General features: G+C 60.4%; 1 protein-coding gene across 2 annotated transcripts in view; it reads right to left on the bottom strand.

The window, feature by feature from the left end:
- ATG2A (autophagy related 2A) overlaps positions 1-13,046 on the bottom strand; it is a 38,258-nt gene that overhangs the window by 756 nt on the left and 24,456 nt on the right. For both annotated transcript variants that reach the window (XM_074957974.1, XM_074957975.1), the window contains exons 24-41: positions 12,611-12,717; positions 11,853-11,945; positions 10,958-11,028; positions 10,357-10,433; positions 9,803-9,973; positions 8,400-8,526; positions 7,803-8,026; positions 7,284-7,513; positions 7,065-7,200; positions 6,624-6,818; positions 6,050-6,151; positions 4,705-4,789; positions 3,426-3,618; positions 2,841-2,913; positions 1,710-1,792; positions 1,284-1,405; positions 794-948; positions 97-249 (exon numbers count right to left, since the gene is read on the bottom strand). In XM_074957974.1, coding sequence (XP_074814075.1) covers positions 97-249; positions 794-948; positions 1,284-1,405; positions 1,710-1,792; positions 2,841-2,913; positions 3,426-3,618; positions 4,705-4,789; positions 6,050-6,151; positions 6,624-6,818; positions 7,065-7,200; positions 7,284-7,513; positions 7,803-8,026; positions 8,400-8,526; positions 9,803-9,973; positions 10,357-10,433; positions 10,958-11,028; positions 11,853-11,945; positions 12,611-12,717 — 2,397 coding nt within the window. The remainder of the gene's footprint in view (positions 1-96; positions 250-793; positions 949-1,283; positions 1,406-1,709; positions 1,793-2,840; positions 2,914-3,425; positions 3,619-4,704; positions 4,790-6,049; positions 6,152-6,623; positions 6,819-7,064; positions 7,201-7,283; positions 7,514-7,802; positions 8,027-8,399; positions 8,527-9,802; positions 9,974-10,356; positions 10,434-10,957; positions 11,029-11,852; positions 11,946-12,610; positions 12,718-13,046) is intronic.

Here is a 13,046-nt window from a genome sequence, read left to right as displayed (position 1 = left end):
TCACCCGGGAGGGTCAGGAGGGAATTTCCAGTAGTGGGAGCAGCCTTGGCCCCCTGCATGGAAGGGGACTGGCCTTAGCACAGGGAGGAACCATACCTCTCGGAAGGTATCATAAGCCTTGGCCACGCCCTCACGGAGGTCAGCTGGCTGCTGGCCCCGGCGCAGTTTCCGGGCGTACGTCTTATGCAGCAGGGTCCGTGTCACAGGGGAGGTTGGAGACAGGATGTCATAGACTGTCTCAGCTGTGGCCTGGCAGGAGCACGGTTACATTAAGAGATAAGAGACCCCAACAGCACCCCCTAGTGAGAGCCCCGCACATCCCAGCTTCCTCCCCCACACCCTATACACACAGACCCCTTCCCCCCAGATTCACCCTTAGTCCCCTCACTCCACCACACACAGACACACTCTCCAAGTCCACCCTCGACCACTGACCTGGCCTACAAGCCAGAACTGACTCAAGACAAGAAGAAAGCATCCCTAGAAGGGGAGTAGGGACTAGTTGGTTAGAGATGAGGGGTGAGGGACTGGGAACCAGGACTCCTGGGTTCTGTTCCCAGCTTTACCACTAACTTTGGGCAAGTGCCTTCCCCTCTCTGAACCAATTTCCCTCATGACAAAGGGATGGGGGGCTTAGTACCTGAAAAGCCCTTTCCGATGCTATTGCAGATCCTTGGCTCCTTTCCCCACCCTGCCTTCCATGCTGGCTACAGCCCCGCCCCAAAGTGCTCGGGTGGGGGGTGGCCTGTCCCAGGCTGTGGATGGATGGATGGATGGGAGGGAGGGTTCTCACCTGTATGGCCTGCACCAGGCGGTTGCTGAGCTCCAGGGCAGCTGAGGCTGTGGAGGTCCCAAAGGAGGCAGCCCCGCGCTGCAGCCCCCGGATGATGCGCCCATCCTTGCGGTACTGTTCGATGGGCAGCCAGAACAGGTCACGCAGACCGTGGACTAGGGGAGGGAAAAAAAAGAGGCCAGCTTAGCCGGACGTGCAGGAACACCATCGCGTCCTACCCGCCTCCATCGCCCCCACTATGCTTGGCCCCCATCACCCACTCCACACTTGCTCCAAGCCTCCATCCCCCTTACCTCCCACCTCTCCACACTCACACCAGCCCCCCACCCCCGCATCTCCCCTCCTCCATCACCCACCCCTTATGTCCTGTCCCATGCCCTCTCCCCTCCCCCTGATCTAGAGCGAGGTGGTTCTCCCCACACAGGGGCTTGGCACAAAGCTGGGGGGAGCCCTGTGCAAGGAGGGGATGAGGACTGTGCCAGGAACTCACAGAGCTGGACGACGGAGTGCATGGGCCCCACACCACCCAGGATGCCTGGCAGCTGGTTCTTGCGGATGTCCGTCAGCCACTCAGTGAGGGCGTAGCTGATCACTTTGTCCACGCCCAGGAGCCTGCGGGGGGGGGGGGGAAACAGACAGAGGGCATTGTGGGAAAGAATGACCAGCCCCAACCGTGCCCTCTTAGAGATGACTAAGCCCTGGAGCCACGCTACAGACTGCGCCCCGCCCCCTCCCCAGCAACTAGCAGGGCCCCAGCGGTGCCCGTCAGAGTAAGAGTGGGGCAGAAACAGGGAGCTCCATCCCCGAGTCTGAGCCCTGCATGGGCACAGCCCACACCCACTGCCTGCACTGACTCCGCCTCCCCCCGGCCCCCCGGCCCAGCAGGACTGGGCATGTCCCAGGCCCCCCAGTTCACCCATGTCTGCAGCAGAGGCGCTTGAGCTTGAGCTCAGAGCAGTTGAGCTGGGCCAGGCCGATGAGGATCCCGGCAAAGGTGCCCTGAAGAGGGGGAGAGAGAAAGGGTTAAAGCACTGCTGATGCACAGCCCACACCCCTCCCCCACAGCCCCCCGCAACACTCCCTATCCCACACCCATCCCCCACACCTCCATATATGCACAGCCACTCCCCTCGTACCATGTGTACCCTGCATTCCCCTGCTCCTATCTATGCACAGCTCCCACCCCCCGGCACTGCCCTACCCCACAGTGCAATGCACACAGCCACAACCTCCCCCCCCCCACCCCCCCAATAGCAGCCAGGCACTCCTCTGTTCTAAACCTGGTTCCCACACTCAGCCTTCCTTGCCTCAGTTTCCCCAGTTCTAGAATGGGGATTACTCCTCCTATGAACAGCAGCCTCCCCCCTAAATGCAGGCATGTCTCCACTCCCACCCTCCAGGTACCCCCCCCCCCCCCCCGCAGCTGCAAAAGAGGTTAGCTCTGTCCCCACTGCCCAGGCAACCAGGGTCAGTTTTGATGGGGTCTCCCCAGGCCAGTCTGATCTCAACTGACACCACCTGAACTTGTTCCACACCAGTAAACTCCACCCTGACCCCAATAGTATTCAAACCAGTGACCTAAGGGTCAAAGGTGTCACGGATGGTCCCACTGCCCCCTCTAGTGCCAGCTCCAGGGGCTACATTAAGGCCCACCAGACAACAACAGCCAAAGGAGTGGATTCTCACCCCCTGGAGAGGCTGCTCAGCACTGCACCCCCAGACCCAGCAGAGAGGGAGCAGCATCCCCACCCCACAACTCTAGAGCCTGCCCCACTCCAACGTCCACCAGTACCAGAGCCCACCCCCCACACCCACACACCACCCTGGGCCAGATGCCACCCCAATACCTACCCCCACTCCCATCCAGGGCCAGATCCTGCCCAAAAGCCGCAGAGCTCATCCAACACTATCCACCTCCATCCCCAGTCCTTCCAGCAGGAGGCAAGAGGCTCTGGCTAGTTGGGGAGGGAGAGAGGGTCTTGGATTCCCCACCACCTCTGCCCCACCCAGAGGTTCACTGGCATCTCCACACCCCAGCCTCACTTACCACCTGGTCCATGGTCATATGCTTCCCATGATAGTCCAGCCAGATGGGCACTTCTGACGTGAACCGGAACTCCCTGGGGATCAACCAATCGGGACAGAGAGCTAGAGAGACTGGCAGACGAGGGGGCAGGACTTACAGCCGGGCCACCTCATGGGCACAGATCTTACGCTAAGCAGAGCCCGAGCCTGGATGGAGACCACCAAAATCTTGGAGCTGCAGGCAGCGGGGGTGGGGACTCAGCAGGGGGCACTTCCCCCCGCCCCCCCCCCGCAATGAGTGCTGACCCAGTGCAGTGCTAGGGGGCGCTGTGCTGCAGGGAGCAGAGATCAGTATGAAGCACTCTGCCAGACAAAATGTGTAACTAAGGTCCTGCTGCTGTGTGGTCACTGATGGTCCCCCCGGTACGGATCAGGCTGTGAGGAACCCCATGAGCCAGGCCGCATTCTATCCTCCATCATTTCTGTTCTGCCTCATTCACCCCTCATGTTCCCCCACCCACCGCTTCAATTCGAAATAAGATCCCCCTTTGTTGATCACTGTGCAGCAGCCCCTTCGCCCCACCCCAGAGGCAGCAGCATCTCGTACCTAAAGTAGATGGGTTGGTCCGTGGAGGACGAGGCATTGGAGGAGGAGCTGTTTTCGCTCAGTGTGGTCTCCACAGAAGCTGTCATCTCTACCCCCCCTGCCACCAACCCTGGCCCCTGGCTCCCTTCCTGCTCCTTCCCCAGAGATTCTGACTCAGTGGCTGGGCTGGCTCGGACCCCTGGATCTGGGCGGGCTAGTGGGCGGAGAGAGGAAAAAAAAAAAAAAAAAAAAAGGTGGTCAAGGAGCAGGGGCTTCACATGCCTCCCCCTGCTCAGCACCTCAGTTTCCCCCTCTCTAACTCGGCAGGCTGTACATCGGGGCAGGCAAACTTTTTGGCCTGAGGGCCACATCGGGTTTCCAAAATTGTATGGAGGGCTGGTTAGGGGAAGCTGTGCCTCCCCAGAGAGCCAGGCGTGGCCCGGCCCCCACCCTTATCCAACCCTCCCTCTCCTTTCTGACTGCCACCCCCCCGGGACCCTTGCCCCATCCATCCCTCCCTGTCCCCCGACTGCCCCCGCCACCCCATCCAACCCCCCCCTTCCTGACTGCCCCCCTGACACCCCTGCCCCCATTCAACCCCCCTGTTCCCTGCCCTCTCACCACCCCAACCCCCGACCACCACCCCGAACTCCCCTGCCCTCTATCCAACCCCCCCCGCTCCCTGCCCCCTTACTGCGCTGCCTGGAGCGCCGGTGGCTGGCAGCGCTACAGCCGCTTCGCCCAGAGCACCGGGACAGGCAGCCACGCCGCCGCGCAGCACAGAGCACTGGGTCAGGCCGGGCTCTGCAGCTGCGCTGCCCGGCAAGAGCTCGCAGCCCTGTCGCCCAGAGCATTGCGCCGGCGGCGCAGTGAGCTGAGGCTGCAGGGGAGGGGGAACAACTGGGGAGGGGCCAGGGGGCTAGCCTCCCTGCCAGGAGCTCAGGGGCCAGGCAGGACGGTCCCGCGGGCCAGACGTGGCCTGCGGGCCGTAGTTTGCCCTCCTCTGCTGTACATGCTCTTGGCAGCTCAGGCCTTAGCAACACCCCCATCTTGTGGTGACAGGTGGTAGTGTAGCTGGCAGAGGCCATGAAATGCACAGTCAGGAGCCCAGGTTACAGTCACTGTAACTCTTGGTGTGGCCAGACACTCACGTGGCCTGAGAGTCTGTCCCCCGCCTCAGTTTCCCCAGCATTAGGAAGGTTTATGCCGGGGCTACAAAGAGCCAGAAGACCCTCAGAGGAGGAAGCTTTATCCCTCCCCAGCCAGCCAGCCCGCACCTCTGGGCTGCCCTTCAACTCACCTTCTGTCCCAGCCTCCATGGGCAACACAGGGTTAATGCTGGCAGCCAGGCTGGTGAAGAAATCCTTCAGGAAAAACAAAGCATCCTGGTGGTGGGGGGAGAGACAGCAACAGGCAGTGTTATACTGGAAGGTGGGCAGCCTTCCGTCACAGACCTGGCTGTGCTAATTACCATTCTTTTAGGCTAAATGGAATGAGCAGTTAAGCCCCTTTATGAGGGAAAGAGCTGGAAACAATAGAAGCCACTGCCCAAGGCCACAGGCATGAGCCATGTGGGCTGTGGGGTTTCCAGACCGGCTGCAAATGCAGGGGCTGGGGGATTGCCTGGCAAGCTGGGTGTGCATGCGAGGCAGAGAGCCAGCACACAGCAAGAGAAGCAGAGGTGAGTGTGGCCCTGGGAGACAGAGCTCCTTGGACACTGGGCTAGCTTGGAAATTGTGAGCAAGGAACCAGCTGTTCGTTCCTGCTGTGATCAGGGACACAGGACCGTGGGCAGGGGTGAAAGTGGGCACCGGTAAGAAGCCGGTACCGTCCCATACGCAGACCATGTTAAAGTGCTGCCCTTCCCCGTCGGCGGCCTTGCCAGTAGGGATCCCACCGGCAGGGCTGCCGATGGGGGAGGCAAAAGGGGCCGCTGCTCCGGGGCCAGCGATTTAAAAGGGCCCAGGATTCCCGGCCGCCCCTACGGCAGCAGCGGCCGGAGCCCCAGACCCTCTAAAATCGCTGCTGAGCCCCTGATCCCCCAGCCCCCCTTCTGCCTGAGGTCCCGCCCCTTCCAGGGGCCAGAGCTGGCCCCCATACCGGTAAGAATTTAAATATTCCTTTCACCCCTGGCTGTGGGGACGTTCGTTGCAAGCAGACGGGGTGGCACCGGAGAACTTGCCCCCTCACATCATCAATTTCTCCTCCCCTTGGGAGCAATCACTTGGCAAAACGCCAGATGCTGGCAAATCACTTGGGCCAAGGGAGCACCAGGCAGAGTCTGAGCCCATCATTCGCAAAGGAGGGGGTGGGAGGTGGGGGAATCCTTGAATGGGGGCTGGGGAGGGACAATGCTGAACCCCAGGAAGTTGGAGCTCCAGGAGACAAAGAGTTGCTTCCATTCATACTTGGAGACACAGGCCTTTCTGCTCTAGGGGGCACCAGCTCTGATCCAGCCCCACAGCAGGGAACTGGCTTACAAGGCCTTTCCCCTTGAGGGGGTGCTGGTCTAAATCCAGAGCCAGGTCATTAGGGACTGGAGAGGGGGAAAATGTATCTGGATCAGGGCTCCCCCGGGGTGTGGGGCCAGGGCAGGGAGTCTCCAGGCAGGGCCCATGGAGCTATCTATCTGTAGCCCCCCTCACCTGGTCGATGTTGAGGCGCAGCGGCAAGAGGGAGACGCGCAAGCAGCACTCGGGGCCGCCCAGCCCGGCCTCAGGGCACACATGCAGGGCCTTGATGGTGAGCTATGGGGAGAGGTGGCCGTCACTCATGGGGAGAGGAAGGGGAGGGTACGGTCCACTGCCCTCCCTCAGCAGGGATGGAGCAAGCACCCCACCCCTCCCGCAGTTCAGATCCCGCACCCACCCCACACCAAACCCTGCCCCCCAGAGCCCTCCCCCTGCTCAGATCCCACCGCTCCCCCCAGAGCCCACCCCTATACAGAGCTCACTGCCCCCCCACCCCAGTGCCCAACCCACACCAACCCCCTCCCTTCATGCCCACCCCAGATACCTTCCCCATCCCCCAACTGCAGTGGCTGCCCCACACCAACAGTCCTCAGAACTCACCCCTACCCCAGGCCTGGATCCTACCCCCCCAGCCTCTCCTTAAACCCCAGCACTCACCTCATGTCAACTCCCTAGTATCTGCCCCTATCCCACCCTAGCCCCCCACCCCTGCCCCTTACCCATGCCTCTGTTAGCCCCCCAGCAGTACCATGTTGGAGTGGGCCCGGCGTGGCATCTTCTCGCTGGTGTACAAATAGAGGAACTTGTTGATCTGGGAGGAGGCCAGCCGGTCACGAATCTCCAGCTCCTGCACGATGAACACCTGCCGCGACACTGGCTGCTCCTCCAGCTCCGTGGACAGCTTCTCTGCCCCACTGGGGTAGGTCTCATGCTGGAAGCTCACCTGGGGAGAAGCTAAGGCTTGATAATAATGGGAGGGGGGTCCCTGACAGGCCAGACACACCCTGCAGAAGGGCTGGGAGCAGAACGCGGTTCTATAGCATCAGGGGAGTTGAACATCACGTCTATCACAAGGAGGTCAGACCAATGGGCCTACCCAGCCCACTATCCTGTGGCAGGGAGTTCCCCAGAAGATCCTTTGTGGGACGGATGTTAAGCGCCACCCACTCACACATACCCCCGCCCTCACCTTGGTGAGTTGTATCTCCATGAGCAGGTCATGGAGGCGCCCGGTCCCGCCCTGCGTGCGCCAGGTGTTCTGGGGCCGGTTGGCCATGGAGGAGCGGGAAGGGGAGCTGCGGGCACTTGACAAGCTGGGCCTCATCCTGCGGAGTGGGGGAGAGACAGGGTCACAGCTGTCCAGCCCAGCCCCAGGGCAGGCCGTGCCTGCCAGGAATCGAGGTCTCACCTGGGTGAGTGGGCGTGTCCTGGGGCGGCACGCCCGACCCCAAAGTCCCGCCCTCCATAAAGGTGCCAGACCACTGAGATCTCACGCAGCATGACCCGGCTCTCAGGCAATGGGAAGTGTGCCGGGGCCTTCAGCAGGTCTGTGCTGCCCAGCGGGCGTGAGAAGTAGCCATCCTTGATGGGCACCGGCCCCTCCAGCAGCTTTGTCACCACTGGCTCTCCGTCCTTGGGCTGGGGGAGGGGTGTGAGGGGGGAGAAGAGACACACACAGAGGCAGGCCTCAGAGCAAATCAGTGGGCCCAGATGTCCAAACCCCACCCCCAATATCCCACTATCTCATCCTTCCTAAAAAATCTAGGCATTTGGACCCATCCCTGCTCCACCCCCAACCTCTCCCTATCCCTCCCAGCTCCCCATGGACCCCAAAGCCCTACCCCTGATCAGTCATAGCCCCCCGGGCCTCACAGCTTCCCCTCAGTCCCCCATCCCCGTGTGCCCCACAGCCCCTGCCTCCCCTTACTGGGATGCCCATGCCAGGCGCGTCCAGGATGCAGAAGTCATCATTATCAGTGGCCTCGCTCTCCTCCTCGCTGCCCTCCGAGGAGCAGAAATCTAGCCCCACTTCCACGGGCGCCGGGGGCAGGGCAGCAGGGGGTGGGGGGCAGGGCTTGCCCCCAGCACTGTTCTCCCCCGGGAAGAGATACACTGAAACGGGGGAGGTTTGGTGCAACTGCCCGGCCTCTCCTGGGAGGAGAGATGGACACTGGTGAGATTGGCCCCAATGAAATACCCTGCCATCCCGCCCGACGTCCGCCCTGCCTTGGATTGGTCCAAACAGGCCCCGCCTGCCCGACATCCCCCCGCCCCTGGATCAAGCCAACGGCCCCTCCCCGGATCAGGACAATGGGCCCCTCCAGCCCCGGATTAGCCCATTCAGCCAGCTGATGATTTGGGGCGTGGGGGGGTGACACTAATTTCTCTAGCCCTGCAGCAGGAGGGATGCAGCCACATGCCACCCAGCCCCCAACCCTTCCTCTTGACCCCCAAGGAGTTGTAGAGGCAGCAAGGGGACAGCATGGTCCCCTCGGCTCCCCAGGCTCCCACCGGCACCCCCTACCAGACTCTAACGCCAGGTCCCTCAGGCTGCGGTCGGTGTCGATGAGGGCGTCAGTCAGGTCCCGCTGGTTAATGGTGGCCGTCTCAGCGGGCAGGCAGGAGGGCAGCGAGGCCGGGCTCTCTGACAGCTGGGGGCCAACGAAAACCAGGGGGTGTTATGTACCAAGTGATGGGTACCCATAGATCAGCACTGCCAGGGGAGAGCGCCGCCAGCTGAGCCCCACCCTGCTCCCTGGGGCACAGCACCCACTAGCACAGGGCGGGGGCACTTGGGTCAGTGCTGACGGCCAGGGGAGACACCCTCTATTGAGCTAAGTTCCCTCTAAGCGTCGTGGCCGCCTATTAAGCCCCACCAGCCCCAGCACAGACCTGCCTCGGCCGGGGGAGAGGAGGCCCTCCCTCGGCCCAGCCCAGCTTCACCTGAGCTGCCGCAGCCAGGGAGAGAGCTGGAGGAGAGTCCTGTCTCCCCACTGCAGTCCTGGGGCAGTCAGAACCCCAAACCCCCCATCCCTGGCCCCACCCCGAGCCTGCACTCCAACCCTCTGCCCCAGCCCTGAGCCCCCTCCTGTACCCCAAACCCCTCATCCCCAGCCCCACCCCTCATCCTAACCCTCTGCCCCCTCCCACACTGAACCCCTCAGCCCCACGCCCATCACATGAATTTTGTTATGTGCACCAATATGGAGGTGATGTCACACGTCACCTCCATATTGGTGCACATAAAATTCACTCGGCACATGGACGTATAAAAAATTAGAGGGAAGACCGATACTGGGCCCTCGCGCCCTGCAGAACAGTGCCTCCTAGTGCCACACAGCAGCACTGGAGTCTGCTCCGATTGCTAGGGCAGAGCACCACCTACTGAACTCCCCCATGTCCCTCCAGCATATGCCTTTCCTTCACAGCTGTTAAGGCCAGACCATCAGATCATCCTGTCCAAACTCCTGCAAAACGCAAGCCGGAGAACTTCCCCATGAGATCCCTGCATCCAGCCCAGACCTGAGGGTTGAGCTAGAGTGCAGCTCGGAGACAAACACCAAGTCTTGATTTAAAGACCCTCAAGGGCTGGAGACCACCCCGCATCCCTGCGAAAGTTGCTGCAATGGTGAATCTCTCCCCGCTAAAAAAGAAAAAAAAGTGTGCCTTATTTCTCCTCTGATTGGTGCAGTTTCAGGTATTGGATCTCACTGGGGTAGGTCCTCCAGCCATGCTCCAAACTGGCTCAACCCCACCTAACTAAACTACAAAAGATCCCTGAGCATGCCCCCCATTCAGGTACTGAACTGGCCTGACCTTGCTTAACTAGAGCATTGAAAGATCCCCATGCAGGTCCCCCATCCAGGCATCGAGCCAGCCTGACCTACTCAGCTAGGGATGACACCAGTCCAGACTTCCTCTGCCTACCTGCACCTTCTGGCCAGCAATCTCTGTGGGGCTGTCCTGCCGGGGTGGCGGGTGGAGGTCCCCGTGGTTGACCACGTACTGGATAAGGTTGGCCAGCATGGCGCAGGAGTCAGCACAGGTATGGAGATGCACCACGTTGTTGGAGCAGCGCAGCTCGAACAGCGGCTGGGTCTGGAGTGGAACAAAGCGAGTGCGAGACAGCCTGTGTCATACTGGGGTGGGGAGCTAGAGCAATAGGATCCCGGGTCCTTGGGAGAGGTCGGCACAGACAGCACAGGGCTCCTGAGGGGAGGTGGGGCTGCTTAGGTCCCGCAGGCTCAAAACACAGCAAGGCTGCTTCGAAAACACCAGAAGCTGCACTGGAGAAGACTCACACCCGCAAGGCTACAGCGAGGGACAAGGAGGGCTGAGAAGTCACCCGCCTCCTGCATTCAGCCACATGAAGTGTCCTCCCCACTCTGCGCAGTCACCTTTTAAGGGAGGGGTTCTCTCCTGGGATTTCCATTGCAGTTACCAGGCCCGCCCCCACCCTGCCCTTTCTGGCTGGGCCTCACCAGCTTCCCATCAGCGCTCCCCTTCCACGTGGTGATGACCAGCTCGAGCAGATCCACGTCCAGTACACACACGTAATCTGAGGCCAAGGGAGAACAGAGATTCAGCCCGACTGGATCCCTGGGTCTATCCTGGGCTCTGGGAAGGGAGTGGGGCCTGGTGGGTTGGAGCAGGGAGGGCTGGGAGTCAGGACTCCTGGGTTCTGCTCCACGTTCGCTTTAATTTGGGCACTTCCTCCACACTCCTCTTTGTGCATTAGGTTCCCTGCAGCAACAACACACCCAGGACGGGGGACGGTTAAATCCATTCAAACATTTGGGAAACCCCTTGAAATCCACAGATGGAAGATTGTTAAGCAATATGGGGTGTCTTCTACAGAGCCACCTGCCACCATGCTGGGCTATGAGTGCTAGCTCCCGCATACAACTACTGACCAGGCGCAAACTTGCTTAGCTTGGAAGACCTGCTGAGAGCCCAGTCTGAGGGGCTACGGGGGCATGATGCTTGAGGGATACCTGCTGCTCCCCAGCAGCCTTTCAAATAGCTGCTGTTTTCAGTACCCAGAGCACAGAAGGATGGACACGCGGCCCGTCCAACTCTTACCCTTCCGCAGATCGACTGTCTCCACGTCGCATTTGTCAGACAAGTAGATGGCAGAGTCATCCAGAATAAACCTGGGGGGAAGGGAGTGACTTAACTCTGCTGCCCCCCCACCAGTAGGCACATACCAGCCAGACTGAGTACAATCAAGATCTTGTCCATCACTGTACAGTAACCATGAACACAAGGGCCCCATACAGTGCAATAGGTATCTGGCCCTGTGCACAGACCCCGACTCCCACCCTGGACCAAGGGAGTAAGCGCTGGGTAGTGGCTGGCTCAAGGAATAGGATGCCACTCTAGAGGGCATCGGTGCCAATCCAGCCCTGGGTGGGAAGACAAGGAACAGCACACAGGCCTTTCCCCTCTAGGGGCACTGGCTCTGATCTGACCCCAGAACCGTGGGACTGGCTGGCTCGTGAGGATGGAGAACGGGATATGGGGCCTTCTAGGGGTGCCGGCTCTGTCCTGGCCCCAGGGTGGGGAGATTGGCTGGCTCAGAGAGGTGGGGAATGGGATACAGGATGCCAGCTGGTGTGAAGAGACTGTGCATGCTGGGGTGAGATTCCTCCAATAAGAGCACCTGGCCCACCGGTTCACGGCTACACCCCAGGTAACTGGAGTAGACACAGGCAAAGAAATCACTCAGGATTCCATCGTACTGGGCTCCTTCTACCACGCCCACCACCATGGCGTCCAGGCACCGTAAGATGGTGGCTCCAAAGCTGCTGACCCCAACTTCTTCCACACAAGCCAGCACTTGGTATTGTGAGCAGCCCAGGCTCAGTCCAGAGGGAACAGGTCTCAAACCCCCTGATCTCACCAGCCCGGGGTGGGGGACAGGCCCTCCCTGGAGTGGGCAGCTCTCTTGGGATGTCTCCAGCTGGAGGACGCCTACCTGAGCAGGAAGACTGAAGTATCCACAATTATGTTGCTGGACAAGGTGAAGGTCTCGGCCATGATGAGCACGCGGACGGGGAGGTACAAGGGCCTGAGGGGTGAGATGGTAGTGACAGAACCAGTGCCGGGGCAGGTTGTGGTGAGAGGGCTAAAGGAGCCAAGGAGAGTACCCGCACGGCAGGGTTATCCCACGCGCGCCGCGCCCCGCCCCAGCCAAGATGGGATTGCAGCCTTCACAGAGGACAGATGATCCACAGCTGCCCTCTCCTAGGTCGTTACTCCTTGCTCTGAAGCATATGGTACTGGCCACAGCTGGAGACAGGATACTGAACCAGATGGCCCTCGGTTCTGATCCTGTCTGGCCTGGCCAGTGTTCCTGTCCCAGCTGAGACTATCTCAAGGTGACAGAGGCTCCCACCATCACATCCAGTCTCCAGGATGCCAAGATAAGAGAGAGCAGACAGCAGAGACCAGGCTGGGAGGTTTTGCTTTAACAAAGACCCCATGCCCCTCCCAGAGCTGGGGATAGAACCCCGGAGTCCTGGCTCCCAAACCCCCCTGCTCTAACCCACTAGACTCCACTCGCCTCTCTGAGCTGGGACAGAACCTGGGAGTCTGGATTTCCTCAGACCAGATCTGCTATTCTAACTTCTTTGTCTCACCTCTGTTCCTCCTGTACAAACAGCCAAGGGCCTCTCCTATTTTACAGCCACCCTTTTCCCCGTGCAGCCCATTTGCCTCTGCTCCCCTCAGTACCTGTAGTCAACTGCACAGCAGAAGAGGTGGGTGTGCAGCACCGTAATGACCGTTGGGGGGACAAAGCCAAGAATTGGATCATCCAGTACGTCCAGGAAGTCAATCAGCTGAAAGAAAGGGCAAGAGAGCGTGAGCGTGCAGGCCCCAGACAGCAGGTTTTAATGGGGGCAGAAAGACCCGTGCCGATCCCCCCAGGTGGAGGATTCTCCTCACCCCCACCCGCCCCAGATCCCTGCATCAAGCCCCAGTGCCCTGTGGTTGAACTAGGAGGATTCACTTTAGACCAGGGGTGTTGGACATACAGATCCAGCCTGGCCAATGCATTTGTGTGGCCCGGAATCTCAGCTTTCATGAAAAAAGGAGTCAGTTTTTAGGCCTCACAGACTCCTCCATGTGCCTAGTGTATAACCAATTTCATGGCACCTGCCTGAGTCTG

The sequence above is a fragment of the Natator depressus genome, chromosome 7 (genome assembly GCF_965152275.1).
Source record: "Natator depressus isolate rNatDep1 chromosome 7, rNatDep2.hap1, whole genome shotgun sequence".
Lineage (NCBI taxonomy): Eukaryota > Metazoa > Chordata > Testudines > Cheloniidae > Natator > Natator depressus.
The sequence above is the reverse complement of the archived record's forward strand: the minus strand, read 5'-3'. Positions and strand labels throughout refer to the sequence as shown.